At 48.7% G+C, this 23,599-nt stretch overlaps 1 protein-coding gene, 1 long non-coding RNA gene and 1 other non-coding gene across 10 annotated transcripts in view; 2 read left to right on the plus strand and 1 right to left on the minus strand.

Annotated features, from left to right (window-relative positions):
* On the minus strand, window positions 1-22,227 carry LOC116555557. 2 transcript variants are annotated; one of them, XR_004270580.1, is made up of 4 exons: window positions 21,889-22,227; window positions 10,145-10,316; window positions 8,274-8,308; window positions 1-598 (listed from the first exon to the last, which is right to left on the minus strand). It is a non-coding gene; the product is annotated as an uncharacterized LOC116555557 (long non-coding RNA). The 2 variants fall into 2 exon arrangements; XR_004270579.1 differs by lacking the exon at window positions 1-598 and having other exon boundaries at window positions 8,161-8,308.
* On the plus strand, window positions 19,185-19,330 carry LOC116555873. The gene has a single exon (XR_004270716.1). It is a non-coding gene; the product is annotated as a U4 spliceosomal RNA (small nuclear RNA).
* Window positions 22,219-23,599, plus strand: part of ZFP90 (ZFP90 zinc finger protein) — a 24,426-nt gene continuing 23,045 nt past the window's right edge. Inside the window, exons 1-2 of one of the 7 annotated variants that reach the window (XM_032284261.1) lie at window positions 22,219-22,481; window positions 22,765-22,832. In XM_032284261.1, coding sequence (XP_032140152.1) covers window positions 22,800-22,832 — 33 coding nt within the window. In that variant the 5' untranslated portion in view covers window positions 22,219-22,481; window positions 22,765-22,799. Of the gene's footprint in view, window positions 22,833-23,599 lie in introns of all 7 variants that reach the window. The other 6 variants (XR_004270577.1, XR_004270578.1, XM_032284260.1 and 3 more) reach the window with 6 other exon arrangements.

Raw genomic sequence — 23,599 nt, forward strand, 5'->3', positions numbered from 1 at the left:
CATTGCACTCCAGCCTGAGTGACAGAGCAAGACCCTGTCTCAAAAAAATTTTTTTTAAAAAGAAGGGCTGAGCTTGCTTTCAAGATGAGTGCAACAAACTGGGACAGAGCCTGGACCAGAGGCAGGAGAGGGTGAGGCTCACTCTGGGGGCTGGCTGGTTACTCCAGCACTCTCCGAGTCACGTGGTCACTCTCTGACCTCTCTTCTCCTTTCAATTCCTGCACCAGCTGCTGGTCTCCTCCCTGCGGGAACTCCTCTTTCACGTTCCTAAGGCAGCCCATCTATTTTTCTGCCAAGGCACATGATACATCTCTGGATTGGCTGCCTTGGGTCCTGGTTCCCTCAGGGTTTATCAGCAAGGCCGAGAAGGGAAGGCGCTAAGGTGGCCGGCTCGAGACTGTCCCTTCAGTGAGTACTGTGGGTGATACACTGCACCATTAGACGGTCCACTGCAATCTTCAGACTCTTCTTCCTGTTTATTCATACTTGGGTTTCATTTGTTGACCTCTGTTATGGTTGCCTAGAGGTCTTTAAAGGGTACTTAAAAATGTCTTAGGTACTCACCCTTGTTCACGGTAGAGGCTGGCTACCCAGAAACCTGGCAAGAGACTCATTCATAGTTAAACAAACAGGAAATCATCTCTTCCTCCTTCTTTAGTCTCACCTTGCATTTAGAAAAAAAGTAGGCAGACCATACTTAATAAACACCATCCATTAGATTAGATCAACAGGCTCCAAATAGTGCATTTCTTCTAGAAACAGTATCTCCTGGTCTCACAGGAGAGCATGTGGTCAGGAGGAAATTGAATAAAGCCTTTTAATCAGCTGCAGTAGTATTTGAATCATTTAATTTAGAACCTGACAACCACAAATTATTTTTCTGGGCAATTTTAGCCAACCAGGAGAGCTAAGCCAGTCCAGCTCATGCTTAATAAATCACCCTCTTGCCTGATGGTGGCTAGTTTGGGGAAGAGGTTTTTTTGAGGCTTTTCAAAAATAATCAAAAACAAGCTGGGCGCAGTGGCTCGTGCCTATAATTCCAGCACTTTGAGAGGCTAAGGCGGGTGGATCACCTGAGGTCAGGAGTTCGCGATAAGCCTGACCAATGTGGTGGAACAGTCTCTACTAAAAGCACAAAAATTAGCTGGGCGTGGTGGTACATGCCTATAATCTCAGGTATGAGGGAGGCTGAGGCTGGAGAATTGCTTGAACCCGCGAGGTGGAGCTTGCCAAAATCGCACCACTGCACTTCAGCCTGGGTGACAGAGTAAGACTCTGTCTCACGCACAAAAAAAAACAAGGCTGGGCGTGGTGGCTCATGCCTGTAATCCCAGCACGTTGGGAGGCCGAGGCAGTGGATCACAAAGTCAGGAGTTCAAGACCAGCCTGGCCAAGATGGTGAAACCCGATCTCTACTAAAAATACAAAAATTAGCTGGGTGCGGTAGAAGGTGTCTGTAATCTCAGACACCTTGAAAGACATACTTGAAAGGCTGAGGCAGGAGAATCACTTGAACCCAGGTGGCAGAGGTTACAGTGAGCCGAGATCATGCCACTACACGATCAATAGAGTCTGGGCAATAGAGTGAGATTCCATCTCAAAAAAAAAAAAATTAAAAACAATCTCTCACACCATGTATGCCTGACATGAATTATTTGACACACTCCTTTCTCATCTCTCTGTGGCTATAGAGTGAACCCTTGGGGTGGAGCGAGACAAGACATGTGGCAGGGAGCTGTCATCTCTGCTGCTTGTGCTTTTTATCCCTGGCTCCAAGTTCTCATGGCCACAAAAACAAGTCAAATCAAATTAGACACAAGACATACACTGTCTCATGGCAGCTCACCCACTGCCTCCTCAGACTTCTCAACACCTGCTGAAACTCATTCACTGGAAAAAATGAAACAGGAGCTTCAAAAAAATAACACCCATTGGGCACCCTAGATGTAGCCTCTATCGGAGTCACATTAAATCACCTGTGAAGTCTTGTTAAAGGGCAAAATGCAAGACTCTTCCTTCAGAAATAGTCCAATGTCAGCTGCGCACAGTGGCTCATGCCTGTAATCCCAGCACTTTGGGAGGCTGAGGTGGGCAGATCACTTGAGGTCAGGAGTTCAAAACCAGCCTCGCCAACATGGCAAAACCCCGTCTCTACTAAAAATACAAAAATTAGCCAGACATGGTGGTGCATGCCCATAATCCCTGCTACTTCGGAGGCGGAGGCAGGAGAATCGATTGAACCTCGGAGGCGGAGGTTACAGTGAGACGAGATTACACCACTGCACTCCAGTCTGGGTGACAAAGCAAGACTGTCTCAAAAGAAAGAAAGAAGAAAGAGTCTAATGTCAAATAGTCCAATGTCTGCTGCATCTAAGCCACTGGCAGACATCTCTTCTGACCTCCAGGCACATGTGGCTGGGCTCAGAAAAACCCATGGGACTTCAGTGCACCCCTACTGCAAGCAACAGCCACGGGACTGCACTAGATAGCTGCTACTAGGCTGGCCTGCCCGTTTTCATCCATCTATTCCAAGGGAATGAAATGGCAGGAAGGAGGCTGGGGACACAAGCCAGGGCCTGTGGGCTTCTTGGGGGCCTGTTGCACGCTTGAAGGTACAGTACCCATAAGTAAGTGGCATTAAGAAAGGAAGGATCCAGTTCATACAAGAAATTTTAAATTTTTCATGAAATCTAGGTTTTTAGAATTTCTGTCTTGGTCAGGGATGTGTTGATGTGAAACCAGAACCATCCACAGCCAAGTTTGCAAAGGGAAGGGTGTCCCTGCAGAGACCCTGGGGAATCTCTGGGAGGGAACCAGAGGTAAGAGCCTTGCCAGGCCTCCTGGGAACTGTCCAGTTGCAGGTAGCATCCCTCTGGCACTGGGCCTTGAGCTGCTCACTTGTCTCCTGGCCCTGGACACCCTGTTCCCCACAGATAGACTCTTGGTTCTTACTCCCCGCACAACTTGAGCTCACTCAAACAAGGCTCTGGGTTTATCAATTTTGATGATGACACTTGGCCCACTGTTCATAGGGTCTTCAAGAGACAGAGTAGCTGGGTGTAATGCATGTCTGTAGTCCCAGGTAACCCAGAAGGCCGAGGCAAGAGAATAAATTGAGCCTAAGAGTTTGACATCAACATGGGCAACATAGTGAGAAATCTTCTCAAAAAGAGAGAGAGTAGGCCAGGCATGGTGGCTCACCCCTATAATCCCAGCACTTTGAGATGCCAAGGTGGGTAGATCACCTGAGGTCAGGAGTTTGAGACCAGCCTGGCCAACATGATGAAACCCTGTCTCTACTAAAAATATAAAAATTAGCCCAGCATGGTGGCACATGACTGTAGTCCCAGCTACTCAGGAGGCTGAGGCAGGAGAATCTTTTGAACCTGGGATATGGAGGCTGCAGGGAGCCAAGATTGCACCATTGCACTCTAGCCTCTGGTCAACAGAGCGAGATTCCCTCTAAAAAAAAAATAACAACCCACAGAGAGAGAGAGAAAAGGGGGGAGGAGGGGGAGAGAGGGAGAGAGAGAGAGAGAGAGAGAGAGAGAGAGAGAGAGAGAGAGAAAGTGATGCATCCTTGTCGAAGTCCTGGTTGCCATAGTGCCACTGTTCTAGAAGCATCTTTCAAAAGGCCCCATCCAGAATCTCCCAGAGGGCATCTAAGCAACTGCCTATACTTAAGAATGGAGATGTGACTGAGATCATCTGAAGGGGACTGCTGTCTTTGTCCATTTGGACTGCTATAACAAAATGCCATAAACTGGGAAGCTTAAATGCAACAAAAATTGATTTCTTACAGTTCCGAAAGCTAGGAAGTCCACAATCATGGTATCAGCAGTCAGTGTCTGGTGAGGGTCTGCTTTCCAGTTCATAGACGGTGCCTTCTCATTGTGTCCTCATGTGGTGAAGGGGTGAGCTAGCTCTCTGTGACCTTTTTTATAAGGGCACTAATCCCCAGCATGAGAGCTTCACCCCTATGACCTAATCACCTCCCAAAGATGCCCACCTCCTAATACAATCACACTGGTGAATTGTGGAGTGTTGGGAACAAATGCTCAGTGCCCCAAAGAAGAATCAGCACTGAGACAAAGGATCTCGCAGCAAGGCAAATTTACTTTCTGCAGAAAGGGTGCTGCTCGCGATGGAGCAACAGCGAGAGCAACTTGAACAAAGGAGGGAAGGAGTTTTTATTTCTAATGCAGCTCATTCCTGCTACTATGTCCTGTATCCATTGGCTGGAGTTGGACTGAGCAATCTAAGCTGAACCTGGTTGGCTAAAATGAAATTGCAGGAATTCTGTTATACCCACAGAGAGTGCAGTTTTGGGGGAAGGAGCTGTTGCAATGGAAAGAGTAATCTATAGAGTGGGTGACAGATGTAGAATGTGATCTCCATAGATAAGCACTGGCAGGAAGTTTGTTTACCAGGGCAGGGGATACAGGGAGTAAGGAAGTCTGGCCTTGAAAGCCGGTAGCAAAGAGCCAAGACGCTGGGCAAATTGACCCTTTAAGAGGAACTCTTTTTATACATAATATGGAGGGACATAAACATTCAGTCCATAGCAACCACTGAAGCCTGCTGCCAAAGCCCCTTGACACCCTCTATTGGCACCACCACTGCCTGCACCCAAACCCAAACGCCAGACCTGACTTTTCTAATCAACCTTGACTCTGTCACTTACTCCTTGGACCTGTTTCTTAATTTCTGATCCTCAGCATAGAACATGGAGAACAAGAGCCCTTTTCTCTCAGGGTTGTTGTGAAAATTAAATGAAATAAGAGTTTGAGGGCGTAAACCAGAAAATAATAAAGATAATAGATTGTTTGACCTAGATGCAATTGGAGATCATAGAAAATACAGATGAAGGTAGACTGGAGATGTGATCTTGTTCTAGAAAGATGCATACGTGTTGAATTGACACAAGAATAACGTATATTTCAGGCCAGTTACAGTGGCTTACACTTGTAATCCCTACACTTTGAGAGGCAGAGGTGGGAGGACCACATGAGACCAGTTGTTCAAGCCCAGCCTGGGCAACATAGTGAGATCCCATCTCTACAAAAAAACTTTTTAAAAAATTAGCCAGGTGTGGTGTTGCACACCCATCTACTCAAGAGGCCGGAGGATCAGCTGAGCCAGGAGTTTGAGGCTACAGTGAACTATGATTGCATCACTGCACTCCAGCCTAGGTGACAGAGGGAGACCCCCATCTCTTAAAAAAAAAAACAAACAAATTAGCTGGGCATGGTGGTGCCCCTCGGTAGTCCCAGCTTCTCAAGAGGCTAAGGTGGGAAGATCCCTTGAGCCTAGGAGGTTGAGGTTGCAGTGAGCTGTGATCATGCCACTTCACTCAGCCTGGGCAAGAGAGTGAGGCCCTGTCTCAAAAACAAACAAACAAAAGAATAAAGCACATTTATTTAAATAAAGACATTAAATGATCCTAACAAGAAAAAAAAAGAAATTAAATGAGATAATATATGTGTAGTCCTATAAATATGACTCATAACATGTAACTATAAAACAATTTCTATTTGTCTCCCTTTGTCCTTTAAACTGATCCTATGGAGTTACTTTTCCCTTTGTCCCTCAATGAAATTTAGGCTAAGTCCCCTGACAACCCCTTCTTCACCCCTTGGCCCAGGAATAACTTTTAGCTTCTTTCTGCTGACATCTTTTTGCTCCTCTCAAGACGCTTTTGTTTTTTGAGACAGACTCTTGTTCTATTGCCCAGGCTGGAGGGTAATGGCACAGACTCGGATCACTGTAACCTCTGCCTCTGGGTTCAAGCGATTCTCCTGCCTCAGCCTCCCTGGTAGCTGGGGTTACAGGTGCCCACCACCATGCCTGGCTAAATTTTGTATTTTTAGTAGAGACAGGGTTTCACCATGTTGGCCAGGCTGGTCTCAAGCTCCTGACCTCAAGTGATCTGCCTGCCTCAGCCCCTCAAAGTTCTGAGATGAAAGGCATGAACCATGCCGGCTGGCCAGGAGGCTTTCTTGATCAGGCTCTGAGATGACTCCATGCTGCTCTCTTATGGCAGCGGCCGCCACTCATCCACTAGGAAACTTCACTCATCCTCTGCCCTCGTGACCTCCCGGCATGCAGGCAGATCCTAATGCGGCTCCCCTCCTTGCTGCACTGCCAAGTCATCTGGCCACCATCTCCAGCCACTGAGATTCTTCTGGCATGAGTCACTCCAGTTCACTGTGTCCATGAAGCTCTTGGTCTTGTTACCCAGGCTGGAGTGCAATGACATGATCTCGGTTCACTACAACCTCCTCCTCCCAGATTCAAGCGATTCTCCTGCCTCAGCCTCCTGAGTAGCTGGGATTACAGGTGCCCACCATTATGCCTGGCTAATTTTTTGGATTTTTAGTAGAGATGGGGTTTCACCATGTTGGCCATGGTGGTCTCAAACTCCTGACCTCAGGTGAGCCACCTACTTCAGTCTCCCAAAGTGCTGAGATTACAGGCGTGAGCCATCATGACCAGCCAGAATGTGCGTTTCTGATCTCCTCCAACTATCTCCAGGGAGACTAATACTCCCCCGGCTACACTGTGAGAATGGGGGGTGGGCAGAGGGGAGAAGGGTACCCCAGCCAGCCCTGGGAATGCAGCAGGTGTGGCAGTGTCCCAAGCAGGCACCAAACAATTCCTACACTGGCTACCCTGCTAGATATTTTGTCCCTTTAAATATTTACTCATCAATCCCACTGAGAGAGGAATTATGAGGCCACTTGCTCCATGTGACCAAAGGGGCTACAGAAGTGCCAGGTCAGGAGGCAGAATGAAAACCATACCCAGGAAACAGAGGAGGAGGAGGCTGGAGAGGAAGGCAGTGGGTGGGTTGGGGGCAGGGAGGACCCTAAAGTCAGTTGCCTTGGGGAGAAACCTGGGATCTGAAGGTAGCCCAGACACCCTGTTCCCTGGGGGAGGGGTCTGGATCCATTCTCCTAGTGGCCCAGGAGGAGACAGATGGTCTGGGAAGGCGAGGCCAGTGCCCTAGGAACAGCCACACCAGCAAGCTTATCTCAGATGATTAAATGGCAGCAGATAAATTTAACTAAACGTGAGTAATGGGGACACAAAGGGGAAGTGAAGAGAAATAGAATATTTTAGCAACATAAGGAAATGAGAAGAAAATGACTTTGCAATGAAATGTCAAACTTCTGTGCCTGGAGGAGATGTAATCTGGTCATTGCAGGCCCAGGAGAGCGGGGAAGTCTGTAGTTATTTCAAGCAAATTTTAATTCACTTTAATTTAATAACATACAACCAAATACCTTTGAGACAGTGACAAGGGACAGAACTGGAAATCAGACAGTGCCAGCCCTGTGAACTGAGGTGTTTCTTGTTTGATTTTTGGAAAGAGAAGCTGTACTTATATTCATTCATTCATTAACTCATTCATTCAGGGTGTGAATGTTAAAGGCTCAGGATTAATAAAACATATAACTCAGCTTCCCCCAGCTCACAGGAAATCCTGGCCAGCTGGGACGACTGACAAGTGAACAGAAAGTTGCAATGTAGGGGCTGGGTGCAGTGGCTTACACCTGTAATCCCAATACTTTGGGAGGCCAATGTGAGAGGATACCATAAGGCCAGTTCCAGACCAACCTGAGCAATAAGCAAGATCCCATTTCTACAAAAAATACAAAAATTAACCAGGTGTGGTGGGACAGGCCTGTAGTCCTAGTTACTTGAAGGCTGAGGTAGGAGGGCTGCTTGAGCCCAGGAATTCAAGGCTGCAGTGATTTCACCACTGCACCACAGCCTGAGCAACAGAGTAAAGCCCTGTCTCAAAAAAAGAAAAAAAAAAAATTGCAATGTTAGGCCACATCCTGGGCCTAATATACTCAGTATTCAGTAGAAGTTTGTGGAATAAATACAGGATGGAAAGGGTGGTTTGGGGAAGGTGCCAGAAAGAGTGAACATCTAGCTGGGCCTTTTTCTTTTTGAGATAGTCTCGCTATGTGGTCCAGGCTGGAGTGCTGTGGCACACTCTTGCTCGCTGCAACCTCAGCCTCCTGGGTTCAAGTGATTCTGTTGCCTCTGCTTCCCAAGTAACTGAGATTATGGGCGCCCGCCACCACGCCCAGCTAATTTTTGCATTTTTGGTAGAGACGGGGTTTCACCATGTTGCCCAGGCTGGTCTCAAACTCCTGACCTCAGATGATCCGCCTGCCTCAGCTTCCCAAAGTGCTGGGATTACAGGCATAAGCAACAGTGCTCGCTCTTCTAGCTGGGTCTTAAAGGATGAATAAGCTCACCAGGAAGGCAAGTAAGTCCAGAGCACATCCAGGAACTGCATGTGACAAGGAGAAAAGGATCATGTGTGACAAGGGGATGCTGGTTACATTTGTTGGGCTGGGGAAGATTGGCCAGGGAATGGGGACAGGGTGAGAAGAAGAAAAAGGCAAAGAGGGGCCCTGATGAGGAGTGACACTCAGGAAGGCGGACTATGAAAAGAAGTCCTCCCCTACCCCTCATGCCATCACTGAGATCTCTAGCCCAGCCCAGCCCAGTGCCTTCTCATCCTTCAAGGCTCTAGCATCACTTCCTCCAGGAAGCCTTTCTGCCTAGCTCAGGCTGCAATTGGTCCCATCCTCCTCCTCCCATGTGGTGCTCCCCGCACACTGCGCCACCAACCTTGTGACTGCCTATCTCCAGTCCCCTATTGGGTTGGCTTGCCTGTATGCTTGCCTGTCTCTCAACTGAGCCTGCATGCCCAGTTCTGCTGATGCTGCCCCACCCCACACACTAGTGGCTCCCTGGATTCCGGCCAGGCTGCGCTGTCTATGGGATTCCATTGCACAGACGCACAAGGTTGACAGGGAAAAGTGGCTCCCAAAGCTAGACTCTGAATCAAGGGTTGCTAAGTGTGGGGTGGGTGGGGCGGGGGTGTTGGGGAGTGTTGGCTAAGGGAAAGATATTTTATTCCACATCACGTAAGATTTTTGCACTCATGGCCAGGAGCAGTGGCTCACGCCTGTAATCCCAAGGCACGGGGATCACTTGAGGTCAGGAGTTCAAGATTAGCCTGGCCAACATGGTGAAATCCCGTCTCTACTGAAAATACAAAAATTATCCAGGCCTGGTGGTGCACCCCTGTAGCCCAGCTACTCCGGAGGCTGAGGCAAAAAAATCACTTGAACCTGGGAGGCGGAGGTTGCAGTGAGCTGAGATTGTGCCACTGTACTTCAGCCTGGGTGACAGAGCCAGACTCTGTCTCAGAAAAATAAATAAATAAATAAAAGAAAAAACAAATTTGCACTCTCTCTCTTTTTTTTTTTTTGAGACAGAGTCTCTGTCACCCAGGCTGGAGTGCAGTGGCATGAACCTCTGCCTCCCTGGTTCAAGCGATTCTCCTGCCTCAGCCTTCCAAGTAGCTGGGATTACAGGCACCCACCAACATATCCAGCTAATTTTTGCATTTTTAGTAGAGACGGGGTTTCACCATGTTGGCCAGGCTGGTCTCAACTCCTGACCTCAGATGATTCACCCACCTCAGCCTCCCAAAGTGCTGGGGTTATAGGCGTGAGCCACCACGCCCAGCCAGACTTTTACACTCTAGAGAGGGACTTTGGAAGTGCCCTGGGTGACAGCCCTTCTGAAGTCCCCAGGAACCCTGGCTGGAAGGAATTTGTAGTTAGAGCTGTTGTGCCTGAGTGACAAAGCCAGAGAAGCCTGGCCCCAGGTGGAGAAACTGAAATGGCTGGAGTGGTGGGGCGGGTGGCCAGGTTCAGGATAGAGAGAAGCAATATGTGGACCGGGTAAGAGAGCCGCCGTCTCTGGACAGAGCTGCCAGTGAAATACACCGCCCGAGGGGAAGGAAAGAACTGCAGGTTCTGTAAGTGTCCGCTGGGGGGCTACAGAGGCTACACCAGATGGGTCGCCATGGTAACCACGGAGCTGCGGCTCTGTTGTCCCCAGACTGTGGCGGGGAGGTACCGAGAACGCTCCAGTGGCGTCCCACATCCCGGGGCGAGGCAGGGGGCAAGGGGGGATGGGAATGTTGGGGAGTGGGGGTAGGGGTGTGGGAGGGTGGGGTGACCATTAGCCCCATGCAGGCCGTGAGCCCAGGCCAAGGTCCAGGCAGAGATGAAGGACCCAGCTGACTTTCACCCTCGTGTTTTCTCACCTCTGCGCAGGTCACACCTTCACTGGTTGAACCGGGCTTAGCAGTTGTGGTAGAAAAAAATTAAAAAGGTGTTTCGGATCAACCAAAACAGCTCCTGCACTGTACAGATGAAATAGCAACCAGACAGGCAAAGGCGCTTGGAGATCACACAACAGCAGACCTGGAAACAGAGCTGAAGAGAAAGTGGAACACAATGGAAGAAAGCAATGCAAATGAGCAAAGCCCAGTCAAGCAATATAAATATTTATATATTTATTGAGACGGAGTCTTGCTCTGTCTCCAGGCTGGAGTGCAGTGGTACAATCTTGGCTCACTGCAACCTCTGTCTCCCAGGTTCAAGTGATTCTTGTGCCTCAGCCTCTCAAGTAGCTGGGACTACAGGTGCATGCCACGAGGCCCAGCTAATTTTTGTGTTTTTAGTAGAGATGGGGTTTGACCATGTTGGCCTGGCTGGTCTCAAACTTTTGGCCTCAATCGATCCGCTCGCCTCAGCCTCCCAAGGTGCTGGAATTACAGGCATGAGCCACCGCACCTGGCCCAATCTTGTTTAATTTCTAGCCCCTCATTCTTTCTCTGCCCTCCTTCTCTATTCTTGGCTCATTTTGTCCACTTTCTCTTTTCTTTTTTCATTTTTTTTTTTGTTTGTTTGTTTGAGACAGAGCTTGCTTTGTTGCAAAGGCTGGAGTGCAGTGGCATGATCTCAAAAAGCCACTAGGCCAGGCTAATTTTGTATTTTTAGTAGAGATGGGGTTTCACCATGTTGGCCAGTCTGGTTTCAAACTCCTGATCTCAGGTGATCCACCCACCTTGGCCTCCCAAAATGCTGAGATTACAGGCGTGAGCCACCATGCCCAGCCTTGTCCACTTTCTTGTCTCTAAGCAGAGTCCTCTGCTTGGCTGCAAAAACCCTCAGATGGCATCCATATCTTGAATGGCTGCATGGAATCAGACCTCTCCCCACAACCAGCCACATCCCAGGGTCATTGAATAAACTTGTCTCAGGTGCACAGAGGTATCTGGGGAAAGCCTTGCATGGGTGGACATTCTTCATGAATTCAAGCCCATGAGGAAAGCCTGGGATAAAAGAGACCAGGCCACAGGGTGAGGGCAAAGACGGGATGCTAGGGTACTCCTGGGGCCCACCATCAACTGACAAAGGGACAAGTGACTGGCCTGAGGAGGGCCTCTCTGGGAGACCCAGGTGGCTGAACTAGAGCCCAGTGCGAGGTCTCCTGACTGCTGGCCCTTGTTAACTGCAGGAACTACATCACCTTGAGGTGACACCACTTGCCTCTGGCCTGAGTCACCCCAGTTGAGGTGAATCAAGAGTGTGTGGAAGGTTGGGCACAGTGGCTCATGCCTGTAATCCCAGCACTTTGGGAGGCGGAGGCAGGAGGATGGCTTGAGCCCAGGAGTTCAAGACCAGCCTGGCTACATAATGAAACCCCATTTCTGTATAAATGAAAATATATGAAAAATAAAAAAGAGTTTGTAGAGCCCTTCAGATTGGCCCAGGGTTGCAAGAGAACACCAGAGGAACTCAGACAGCTTGGCCTCCTAGGTGCTCAGTGAACTTTTGTTGAACCGAAAGTCATCTTCTGGGGCTTGTGGAGGTGTCAACAACTTGACCAAGATCAGACCTATCAGACATCACCACAGGGTGTCTGTGACGAGGCCCTAAATGCTCACAGTGCACTGAGTGGGTCCGGGGAACTGAGTCCCTGTTTTTTTGTTGTTGTTGTTATCTGCCCTCCCCAGCATATATCTGAATAAGAAACTTTAATTAGACTGAACTAACAACAAAGTGTGGTATAGTTTTCCATACAAGGAAATGGTATTCCATACAATAGCACAGTCTTCAGCAATAAAATGGAATCAATTATTAATACACATGATGACTTGGGTGGACTTAAAGCGCATTATTCTAAGTAAAAAGTAAATACAATCTGGGCTGGGCTTGGTGGCTCACGCCTATAATCCCAGCACTTTGGGAGGCCAAGAAGGATGGATCACGAGGTCAAGAGATTGAGACCATCCTGGCCAACATGGTGAAACCTTGCCTCTACTAAAAATACAAAAATTAGCTGGGCATGGTGGTGCATGCCTGTAATCTCAGCTACTCAGGAGGCTGAGGCAGGAGAATTGCTTGAACCCAGGAGGCGGAGGTTGTAGTTTGCCAAGATTGCGCACTCCAGCCTGATGACACAGTGAGACTCCATCTCAAAAAAAAAAAAAAAAAAGTAAATACAATCTCAAGTATGCTGCATGATTTCATTTATATAACATTTAAAAGTAATAGAGATTTTAAAAGTATAGAGATGGAGAATAGATTAGTGATTGTCATGGATTAGAGAAGGAGCTAGAGAGGGCATCACCAAAAGAGAGTAGCCCAAAGGGAGTTTGTTTGTGGTAATAGGAGTTTTGTATCTTAAATTTATGATGGTTCTATGAATGTACACATATGATAAGATGCCATAGAATTATACACAAATACATAAAAAATATATGCAAAGCAGGTAAAAATCTAAGTAAGGTCTCTAGATAAATACATTGTGGTAATATCAATTTCCTGATTTTGAGAACGTACTAGAGTTATGTAAGGTGCCACCATCGAGGGAAACTGAGTGATGGGTACCTGGAACTTCTTCGTTCTACTTTTCCAACTTCTTGTGCATCTATCATTAACTCAAAATTACAAGTTTAACAAAAACTGTACCAACTTTATTCTGTTTTGAATATTTTGAGTTCGGGGGTGGTTAGTGTCATGGAATTTTTTTTTTTTTTTTTTTTTTTGAGACGGAGTTTCGCTCTTGTTACCCAGGCTGGAGTGCAATGGCGCGATCTCGGCTCACCGCAACCTCCGCCTCCTGGGTTCAGGCAATTCTCCTGCCTCAGCCTCCTGAGTAGCTGGGATTACAGGCATGCACCACCATGCCCAGCTGATTTTTTGTATTTTTAGTAGAGACGGGGTTTCACCGTGTTGACCAGGATGGTCTCGATCTCTTGACCTCGTGATCCACCCGCCTCGGCCTCCCAAAGTGCTGGGATTACAGGCGTGAGCCACCGCGCCCGGCCCAGTGTCATGGAATATTATCCAGGACTCTTTGGTTGCTGAAGTCAGAGAAACCATTTTACTTATTCATTGACTTTATTTATTTGAGACAGAGTCTCACTCTGTTGCCCAGGCTGGAGTGCAGTGGCGTGATCTTGGCTGACTGCAGCCTCCATCTCCCGAAGCTATTCCCCTGCCTCAACCTCCTGAGTAGCTGGGATTACAGGTGCACGCCACGACACTCGACTAATTTTTTGTATTTTTAGTAGAGATGGGGTTTCACCATGCTGGCCAGGCTGGTCTGGCACTCCTGACCTCAGGTGATCCACCCACCTTGGCCTCCCAAAGCGCTGGGATTACAGGTGTGAGCCATCACGCCTGGCCAGAGAACCAATTTTAAACTGGCGTAGGACAAAACAGGAAGAAATTATTGGTGCATATAATTAAACTGAAACGAGCAGGGCTAGAGCTGCACGCAGGGCTAGCTAACTTGGGATTGGCACAAAGAGAATTTCTCCCTCTCTCTCTCCCTCTCTCTCTCTCTGCCTCTTCCTTTCCCGTCCCTCCTCCCTTCCCCATTCCCATCCCTCATCTCTTCCTCCCCTCCCTCTCTCTCAGCCTGTACTCTGGACTCCTGTCTGTGTGTTGGCTTCCAGTTCTCACCGCTCTGCTATAATCTAGGGGGAAAGGCTTCCTTCTACAGAGTATCTACATAAAACATCCAGAGGGAAGCATCTGATTGGCCTGCTGGGTCACACGGAGTCTGTGACGTCACCAGAACTTCATAGAGGAGGGAGAAGAAGTGTCCCCAAAGGAAGAGAGTGCTGTTACTGAGAGATGAAGGAAGGGATGCTGGCTGGGTGGGTGGGGCAGGGGAGAGATCCCCATGACAATATATAAAATAGGTAAACGTACATGCTGATTCATAGAAAATTAGTTCCTAAATCTACTGGGTATAAGTAAACAATTTGCTAGTTCAGTTCAGGTTCTCGTGTGGTGGCCTGCACACATGGTGTTGGTCATCAGATCAGCGCCAGCCTGTCTCTCAACCCGGGGGGGGTGGTAGGCAAAGGGGCCTGAAAGCCCTGGAGAAAAACCGTGGTGAGCCCACAAGGTCAGAGGCAGGCCAGAAGGGCTCCTGGAGGGCCCCGGAAGACAGAATCACGGTGGGCTCAGCTGTGACATGGGAGGGTATATACAGCTCCGGAGACAGTGGCTTCTTGAATCCTGCATCTGACACTTGGCGTCAGAGTGGGCTTGGCAAGTTCCTTAAATTCTCTGAACCTGTTTCCCCAGGTGTCAAATGGGGATGAGAATATCTACCTCACAGGTTGTTAAATTCAGTTGAGATCATGTATGCGCAGTGCTTCGCCCGGGCCCCAGCAGGTAGGGCTGCTACGTGGTTGACTTTAGAGCAGTAGTGCGCCGCAGAGGACGGCAGGTGGCGCTCGAACTCAGCAGTTTTGAGATGGAACCCCGGGAGGGTCGAGGCAAAGCAGGCGCCTGGTGTCAGTAGAGGAAGGGTACCCGGGTGCTGGTTCACGTTTTCCCGGGATCGAAAGCAGGTGGACGCGCATCTCGGCCTCAGACCCAGCAGAGGAGGTGAGAAGCCACCCAGGCCCCACTTAGCAGTTCACCCTTGTTTTCCTGTCATGGGACCCGGGTTCCCTATTGCTCCGGGAATCCCAAGCCCTCCAGCTTAACAGTAGTGGACCTGGCTACTTTCGCTGGATCCCATCTCTTCTCACGGTTTTCGTGGAAACCAAAGGGTGGGGCACTTTAATGAACGTTTTAAGTTACCGGAACTTGGATATTCTTGTGTTATGGGGGAGGCCCCAGCCAGAAAGCTGGACCCACACCGGGCAGAGTGAGGAACTGGAGGTCCAGTGCACGTGGATGTTAAAGTTTTGTTTTCTTTCTTTCTTTCTTTTTTTTTTTTTTTTTTTTTTTTTTCAGAGACACGATCTCACTCTGTCACCCAAGCTGGGATACCCTGGCGCGACCATAGCTCACTGCAGCCTCGATCTCCTGGGCTCAAGAGATCATCCTGCCTCAGCCGCACAAGTAGCTGGGAATACATGCGTGCGCCGCCACGCCTGGCTAATTTTTGTTTCTGTTTTTTGTAGAGATGGGGTGGGGTCTCACTATGCTGCCCAGATTGGTCTCGAACTCCTGGGCTCAAGCCATCCCCCAGCCTCGGCCTCAAACTGTGGGGATTACAGGCGTGAGCCACCAAGCCCGGTCCTTCGTGGATGTTGTTTTTTTAATTTTTGTAGGTACATAGTAGGTGTATAGATTTATGGGGTCCATGAGATGTTTTGATACAAACATGCAACGCGAAATAAGCACATCATGGAGAATGGGGTCCTCGTGGATGTGAAAGATAGAGCAGGCGATAAGGAAGGCAACCGAACATTATGCTCTCCTTGATGCTCTCCTAGGCTGGGATGCGAGTAGGTCCTGCTGAGTGCCTCATCCTCCGCCCTCCAAGCCCAGGAGCACCCTCTTGCCCACCGGGGCGCGGGCTTTGAAGAGGCTTTGGGGCACCACTCGGGCACCTGGAGACCTCCGCCAGTCTCTCTGGTCCCGCCTCTGTGTTGCCGGTTTCCAGTGGATGTGCTAGTCGGCCTTTTTCGCCTCTGAACTCCGAGTAGCTAGCGGAACACAAGACCATTGTCATGGAGACAGCGCGCCAAACTACGTGGCTTCTGATTGGCTGGGAGGCACGCCCTTCCCTCCCCTCCCTTCCTCGCCCTCCCCTTCCCGTCCTCTCCTCCCCGCCCGCCGCTTGGCTGCGAAAGCAGAGGTAAGGATCCGCGGGAGAAAATGGCTGCCGGCTCTCAGCACCTGGGGAGCTCTGTGCCTTGCAACCCGATGTTGGCTGGAACGGAGTCCAGCTGCCGGTGACCCACTGCGGCAGGTGCTGGGCGAGGCAGGGCTGCACTTCCCACGCGACTAGTCTGCCGCTTCGCTCCCGGCGTCCCGCGTCCCCAGCTCTGAGCGCGGGCCTGGAGCGGAGAGGAGGGGGCGGTGCCTCGAACCCGGTACGGCAGTCGAGGGGTGCGCCTCGCTGCTCTGGCACTCACTGCCGACCAGCCCCCATTCCTCAGGGGCTCGGCTCCTTCCCCAGTGCTCAGGGAGTAGAGCCTGGGCGGGGCCCCCTCCGCAGCAGCAGTCGGCGGACTTGCACGAGTCAGACCCCACTTCTGGTGCACCCCTGACCCTTGGTGCGCAGGGCTGAGGGCTTACGGGGGTTCCTGATTGGGGCGGCGTTTAGGAACTGTGAGCAAGAGCCGATGAATTCTCCCAAGTGTGTGTTTTCGTGTGTCTCCGTCTATGGAGAAATCCGAGGCAATCACACTAGAGTTCTGTGAATGGGGAGAGCTTCACCCTCCAAAATATCCAGTTGGTCCCCTCTCCCATAGCAACTCCAGGTTTTATAAATAATAATCCTTGAGACCGGGCGCGGTGGCTCACGTCTGTAATCCCAGCACTCTGGGAAGAGAGGGAAGCGAATCGCTTGAGCCCGAGTTGGAGACTAGCCTGGGCAACCTGGCGAAAACCCGTCTCTATAAAAAATACAAAAATTAGCCGGGCATGGTGACGGCGGCGTCTGTAGTCCCAGCTACTTGGGAGGCTGAGGTGGGAGGAGAATCGCCTGAACCTGGGAGACAGAACCCGGGAGGCCCAGGATACAGGGAGCAGAGATCACGCCATTGCACTCCAGCCTGGGCGACAGAGCGAGACTCCATCTCAAAAACAACAAAACCCAAAAAAACTGTCAATAGGCTAATTTTCCCAGCAATTTTCAGGTGACACGATATTGGCTTTTGTAGGGCAGTTTCAGCATAACGTGGGGATAAAGGAATCAAGAGCCCTGGTAGGAAAAAAGTTCAGTTGACTGACTATGAGGTCTTCATAAAGGAGGAAGAGAAACAAATTCTGACATTCAGAGAAAGTAAGAGACCAAGAGGCCATAGGGACCTTTCTGACATCTAGTCAGCCTACTGAAGTCCCTCTTTATCCTCCAAAACAATATAATAACCTTAGAACCTTTAATCTCTCGTCAGCAGCACCTTGATTTTTTTCTGTTGACTTGGATTTTAGTTTTATCTTTTTTTAAACCCACAAGACATAATTGTTTTATACAGTTAATTTTAATTTAGATTTACACATTTCCCACTTTCTTTGTTCACTGTTTCTTTGTCTATATATGACTTTCCATAGGGAATCATTTTCCTTCCATTTGAAAGACACTCAACTTTAATGAGTCTCTGTTGATGACATTGTTTTTTTTTTTTTTTTTTTCCAAAAATGCCTTTATAATCCTCATTCATGAAGATACAATTCCAACTATCTCCCATTGTTGCCATCTTCTAATTTTGCTTTTGTTGTTGTTGTTGTCATTGTTGGTGTTATTTTGAGACAGAGTCCTGCTCTGTTGCCCAGGCTGGAGTGCAATGGTGCAATCTTGGCTTGCCGCAACCTCCACCTCCCAGGTTCAAGCCATCCTCTGCCTCAGTCTCCTGAGTAGCTGGGAGCCACCATGCCTGGCTAGCCATCTTCTAATTTTCGTTCCTTCAAAGGTAATCTATTTTTTCTCTCTAGGTTTTTTTTTTTTCCTTTTTGAGACAGTCTTGCTCTGTCACACAGGCTGGAGTGCAGTGGTGCAATCTCAGGTCACTGCAACATCTGCCTCGGGTTCAAGTGATTCTCCTGCCTCAGCCTCCTGGGTAGCTGGGACTACAGGAGCGTGCCACCACACCTGGATAATTTTTTGTATTTTTAGCAGAGACAGGGTTTCACCATGTTAGTCAGGATGGTCTCGATTTCCTGACCTCATGATCCGTCCGCCTCAGCCCCCCAAAGTGCTGGGATTATAGGTGTGACCCACTGTGCCCAGCCCTCTAGGTTTTTAAAGATCTTCTTGGGTGTTCTACAGTTTCACTAGGATGTGTCTCAGTGTAAATTTATTTATTTATCTGGCTTGGAGTGTCAGGATTCCAGAATCTTTAAATTTATATCTTTTGTCAGTTCTGGAAATTTTCAGCCTTTATCTTTTCAAATATTGCCTCAATTCTCTTCTTTTCTTCTTCTGGAATCCAGATTAGATGTGTTATAGCGCTCTGCTTTTTTTTTTTTTTTTAACTTTTTTTCATCTCTATTTGTGGATAATTTCCTAGATTGACCTTCTATTCACTAATTTTCTCTTCAGCTGCATCTAATCTATTGTTAACCTTGTGCATTACATTTTTAACTTAAAGATTTTCATTTTTAACATTCTATTTGATTCTTAAGATTTTAGAGTCTTGTTCTTTATTAATATGTCCATATGAATAAAGTTTGGTTTATTCATATGGACATATGAATAAATTTAGTTTATTGAAATAGATTTTTGGAACATATTAGACATAGTATTACAAATTCTGTGTCAGACAACTCTGTATATTTGAGGTTGTTATAAATATTATTATACTATTTTTTTCCTGTCATTCATGGTTCCATGTTTTCTATATGTGCTTTGTGTTTGTGATTCATGACTATGAGCTCCGATTTCTTGGGATTATATGTGGGGAAGTCCTTTGAAGCCTGAACTGAAGGTAAGTCCTCCCAGACTGGATTTATGTTTGATTCTTCCAGATGCCTGGAAGCACTGTTAGCCAAGAACCAATTTAAACTACATTCTCAGCTTGCAGGTTTTTGGACCACTCAGGGACTGTGAATACAGGCTGTAATTCCACATAGGAACCAGCTCGTGGTTATAAATTCTCAGGGAAGACATCCACCATGACGAGCCCCCCTACTCATTGTTAAAGTTTGAAAAAGGTAATTTACCTTGCAGTCTCTACCATGGGAGTATTCATCCATGGAGTTCCAATTTTTATTGCAGCATGGGGAGTGTCTCCTATTAGATACTCTACGTTGTATGGGGTCTGGGTTTTGTCACCTGGCTCTCATGCCTACAGGACTATGAAAAACAAAGCTCTTACCTTCATGCAATGGCAGTATCGTAACCAGTGAGGTTTATCTGAGGCGCAATTATTGCTAATTGAAAACTTTTCTGAATACACTGCCATAATGACTTGAAATATACTCGGCATTGGCAATTTAATTTTTGACAGTCTCTACAGAGACTGAAGAAAAAAAGAAAAAAGAAAAAGCTCAAGTTTGCCTCATTTGGCAAATGATTCCCAGATGAAAGCTAGTGTTCTGTGTTCTGCCTACTACTCTAAGTTATTCATTTTGTTTTGTTTTTGGCCTTTCTGTATTCCTTACCAATTTTCTAGCTCGTCAGTACATTTTAAAAGATTTTAAAAATATTTTATCCAGCATTAAAGTTGCTGAACCACACTCCCAGAAGCAGAAGTGCATCTGGTGAGTTCCTTAGGGGAAACCAATAGATACCTGACTTGGAAGACCCAGCTCTGCTTCAGCTTTCTTCCATCTTCAACTGGGTATGAGCTCCTCTCACACCCAGTTAATTCCGCAGTGTCTTACTGTTGTGAACTGCATACCTCTCCCCTGGGGGCTAAAGCCCAATTATTTTCTAGTACATCCACTTTCTACATAAACAGCGGAAATTCAGGTTGCTTTCCTTACAAACAGCATTGTTCTCTTTCCTTTTCTCTTTAAGAGGTAATAGGGCAGTTTTTAAAACCTCCCTCTCTCCTGGGTAGGCTCAATGTTTGAGTGCCTCCCTTTCTCACATTCGTCTTCAGGTGGGGGTGGGAGTGGGAGTGAACACTGCCTTCTGCACTAGGTGGAAGGCTTGCTCTTCCGAGGAATTCTTTTCTTTGTTTTGAGAGAGGGTCTTGCTCTGTCACCCAGGCTGGAGGGCAGTGGCACGATCTCAGCTGACTGCATCCTCAGCCTCCCCTAGCTCAAGCTGATCCTCCCACCTCAGCCTTCCCAGTAGCTGGGGACTACAGGCACACCACCATGCCTGGTTTTTTTTTTTTTTTTTTTTTTTTTTTTTTGTAGAAACAAGGTCTCACTATGTTGCCCAGGATGGTCTGGAACTCCTGGGCTCAAGTGATCCTCCCTCCTCAGCCTCCCAAAGTGTTGGAATTACAAGTGTGACCCACCGTGCCTGGGTAGGGATTTTTCCTTTTCTTTCTGATCATACTCTTATATAGCCTGGGAAAGAGGGGTGGGATTGAGGCAATGGTTAATAATAATAGGGCAAATTCAGAATTCAGCACCTAGCCCTCTTTGTTAAGACCTGAGAATTTCTCACCCCAAATGTTTTCATCTTTCCTTAGAATGCAAAACTTAATCCTCAACTCACTCTGAGTCCTGGTTACCTATTCTGAGACAACAGGAAAAATTCCTTTTATTCTCTCATAGTAATAAGTGACTCTACTGCTGTTACTAAGCCAGTGGCTCTCATCACACTCAGAGTAAAATCTATACCCCTCATCACGACCTCCAAAGCCTTGCTCCATCAAACCCCAGTCTACCTTCCCTACCACTGCCCTGCTCACTCTCTTATCCCTCACTCTGCTAAGATACATTAGGCATCTGTTTCTAAGCACACCAAGCTTGTTCCCACCTGAGACTTTTTCACCTCCAGTTCCTTCAGCCTGTAATTCTTTCCCCCTTATGCACCTGCAGCTCCTTTTTTTTTTTTTTTTTTTTTTTCTTTTTTTGAGACAGAGTCTCCATCTGTCTCCCAGGCTGGAGTGCAGTGGTGTGATCGCAGCTCACTGCAACCTCTGCCTACCACGTTCAAGTGATTTTCCTGCTACAGCCTCCCAAGTAGCTGTGACTACAGGGGCAGGCCACCACACCTGGCTAATTTTTGTATTTTTAGTACATGCAGGGTTTCTCCATGTTGGCCAGCCTGGTCTTGAACTCCTGACCTCAGGTGATCCACCCACCTCAGCCTCCCAAAGTGGTAGGATTACAGGCATGAGCCACCATGCTGGGCCCACAGTTGCCTTCTTAAGTCGCAACTACTAAGTCACTTGCCTCAGAGAGGCCTCCCAGACTACAGAACAGTGATAGAAAGCATTCATTAGTTTTTATATTTATTTTTTTGAGACAGAGTCTTGCTTTGTCACCCACGCTGGAGTGCTGCAGTGCAATCACATCCCACCTCAACCTCTGCTCCGGGTTCAAACGATCCTCCCACCTCAGCCCCCAAGTAGCTGCGACCATAGGTGCCTGCTACTGCAACCAGTTAATGTTTGTATTTTTTGTAGAGACAGGGTTTTGCCATGTTGCCCAAGCTGGTCTTTAACTCCTGGGCTCCTCTTTCCTCAGCCTCCCAAAGTGCTGGGATTACAGGCATGAGCCACCGCGCCCGGCATAAAGCATTTATTTTTGAATGTTCATACCTTTGATAAAGCAGTGTGACATCAGGAACATTTTGTTGCAGTCATTTTCTACCATGTTGGTATGCAATGCTGTAATGTTAAGAAATCAAACCGAAATCTAGGAAATGTAGACTGAATATCTGTCATATATAAGACATAATTACATAAACCTAAAGCTGTATCTAAAAGTTGACCTATCTTTGTGTTGAAAATTTCCATCACTGTTGGCTTGTCCCAAACACAAAATCCTGCACAAGGGGCTACCAAATAATGAAATAACGCGGCAGTAGCACAGTCTGCCTTTGCACACTGTTCAGGAGGCCACGGATTTATTCGAAGTTTCTCTTTTCTCTGAAATGAGAAATGGAAATTACCTTTTGATGAAGTTGCAAGTGCCCCGCGCTCTGACGCTGCCTCACTCCCTTGCCGTGTCCCTCTTACAGCATAAGTCAGGACCATTATCTTGTGGATATGTTTGCATTTTTATAGTCAGCCTTGTCCAAAGGGTCATACGCTTGCTCCCCGAAAGCAGGGTCTTTCCCACTTCCCCGGCTAGCAACAAGCCCATTGCACAGAGGAGGCGCACAGTGTCTGTGGAATACATGGACACACGCACACTTCAGCATCACCGGCCGCCTCGCTCGACCTTCGCAGGGGTCCCTAACTCGCCTTGGAAGGCCGCCTCTGCGGGGGCCCGCACGCGGGGCCCTCTGGGAAGTGTAGTTCGCGCGCCGTAGGCGGCCCGGGGATTGCGGGAGCGAGGCACCGCGTGCGCAGGCGCACTTCCGGCTTTGCCCTGCCGCTGCGGCCATTGTCCGGCCCCCGTGCGGCTGAGGCCCCTTCGGGCAGCCCCTCCGCAGATCAGATTTGGAGATAACCGAGCCTGCGGCGGGGGCGGGAGGAGCTGGCCCGAGGCTCTGGGTGGGCCGGAGGTCGTGAAATCTGGAGCCCCCCCCTCCGAGAGGCGGTGATTCCGAGTGCGCGGGTCGGGGCGGCACCCCTTCTGGGTTTAGGGGGTGTCAGCCGGGCCTCGCCCACCACCCTGCGAAGGGGACTGGGCGTGGCTGGAGGGGGGTGTCCGGGAGGCCGCTGCGCCTTTCGTTTCGGGGATGGGGAGCTGCAGGCCCGGGCGGGGTCCGCGGTCCTCGCCTGCGTCTCCGCTAGAGATGTGGCTTAGGGGCGGAGGCGGGGCGGGGTAGGGTGGGGTTGGTGTTGCAGCCGCGTGAGTGGGCCCTGTCCTCTCTCCCCAGCTCCTGCCCCGAAGCCGGGCCCTGGCGAGGCAGGAATGGCCCCGAGGCCTCCGACGGCCGCGCCCCAGGTGAGCAACGCGTTTCTAACTGCCTGGGCATCCCATCCATCCATCCCATCCCCGAGGGTGTTTGGAGCAGTCATTGTTCTCCGCCTGGCAGCTCCCTTGCTTAGCTGTATCGCCCCCTCGGAGCCTCCTAGCCTTGCAAAACCCCAATCTTCGGGGAACGGGATTCCCAAGGGGCAGGCTGCGCTGTGGGGTCTGGGGGGTGAGTGTGGTGCGATCTTGTGAGAGGAGTTGAGATTGGATGCGTTAGGATGTATCTGTTTTGAGAATCCGGAGTGCTACACCAGTTTTTTGAACTCAGCAATATGGAATGGAGAGAGAGTGGGGTGACAGGATGGAACACTGTAGAGGAGGAAGTGACTGTCGGCGAGTGAGGAGAGAGGAGCCCCAGCTTCTGACTCAGGGCTCCTAAGAGAGTCCGTGAGGGGCTGTAGAAGCCTGGTCAGAACATGTCTAGGAAGAAGCTGGAGATGGGCTTTCTTCAGCAAGGAGGCAAAAACAAAACAAAATAAAAACCAAAAACAAAACCAGAGCTGATTCTCCCAGAGCTTTTTGTGTCCATTTCTGCTTTAACAAAAATGTAATTGAGCACACCACCTCCCCCCAGAAGTCCAGCCTTCACCTTAATTAATATGAGGCTGATTCGGGAACCCATTTATTCTTGTGGCAGAAGGGGCCATTTTCTAGAAGCATCACAACTCTAAGGTTGATTTACATTGATTTACATATCGGTGAAAATACATCAAGATCCAGATGGTATCTGAATATTT

This window comes from Sapajus apella, unplaced genomic scaffold, assembly GCF_009761245.1.
Source record: "Sapajus apella isolate SASKATOON/1434 unplaced genomic scaffold, GSC_monkey_1.0 scaffold15, whole genome shotgun sequence".
Taxonomy (NCBI): Eukaryota; Metazoa; Chordata; class Mammalia; order Primates; family Cebidae; genus Sapajus; species Sapajus apella.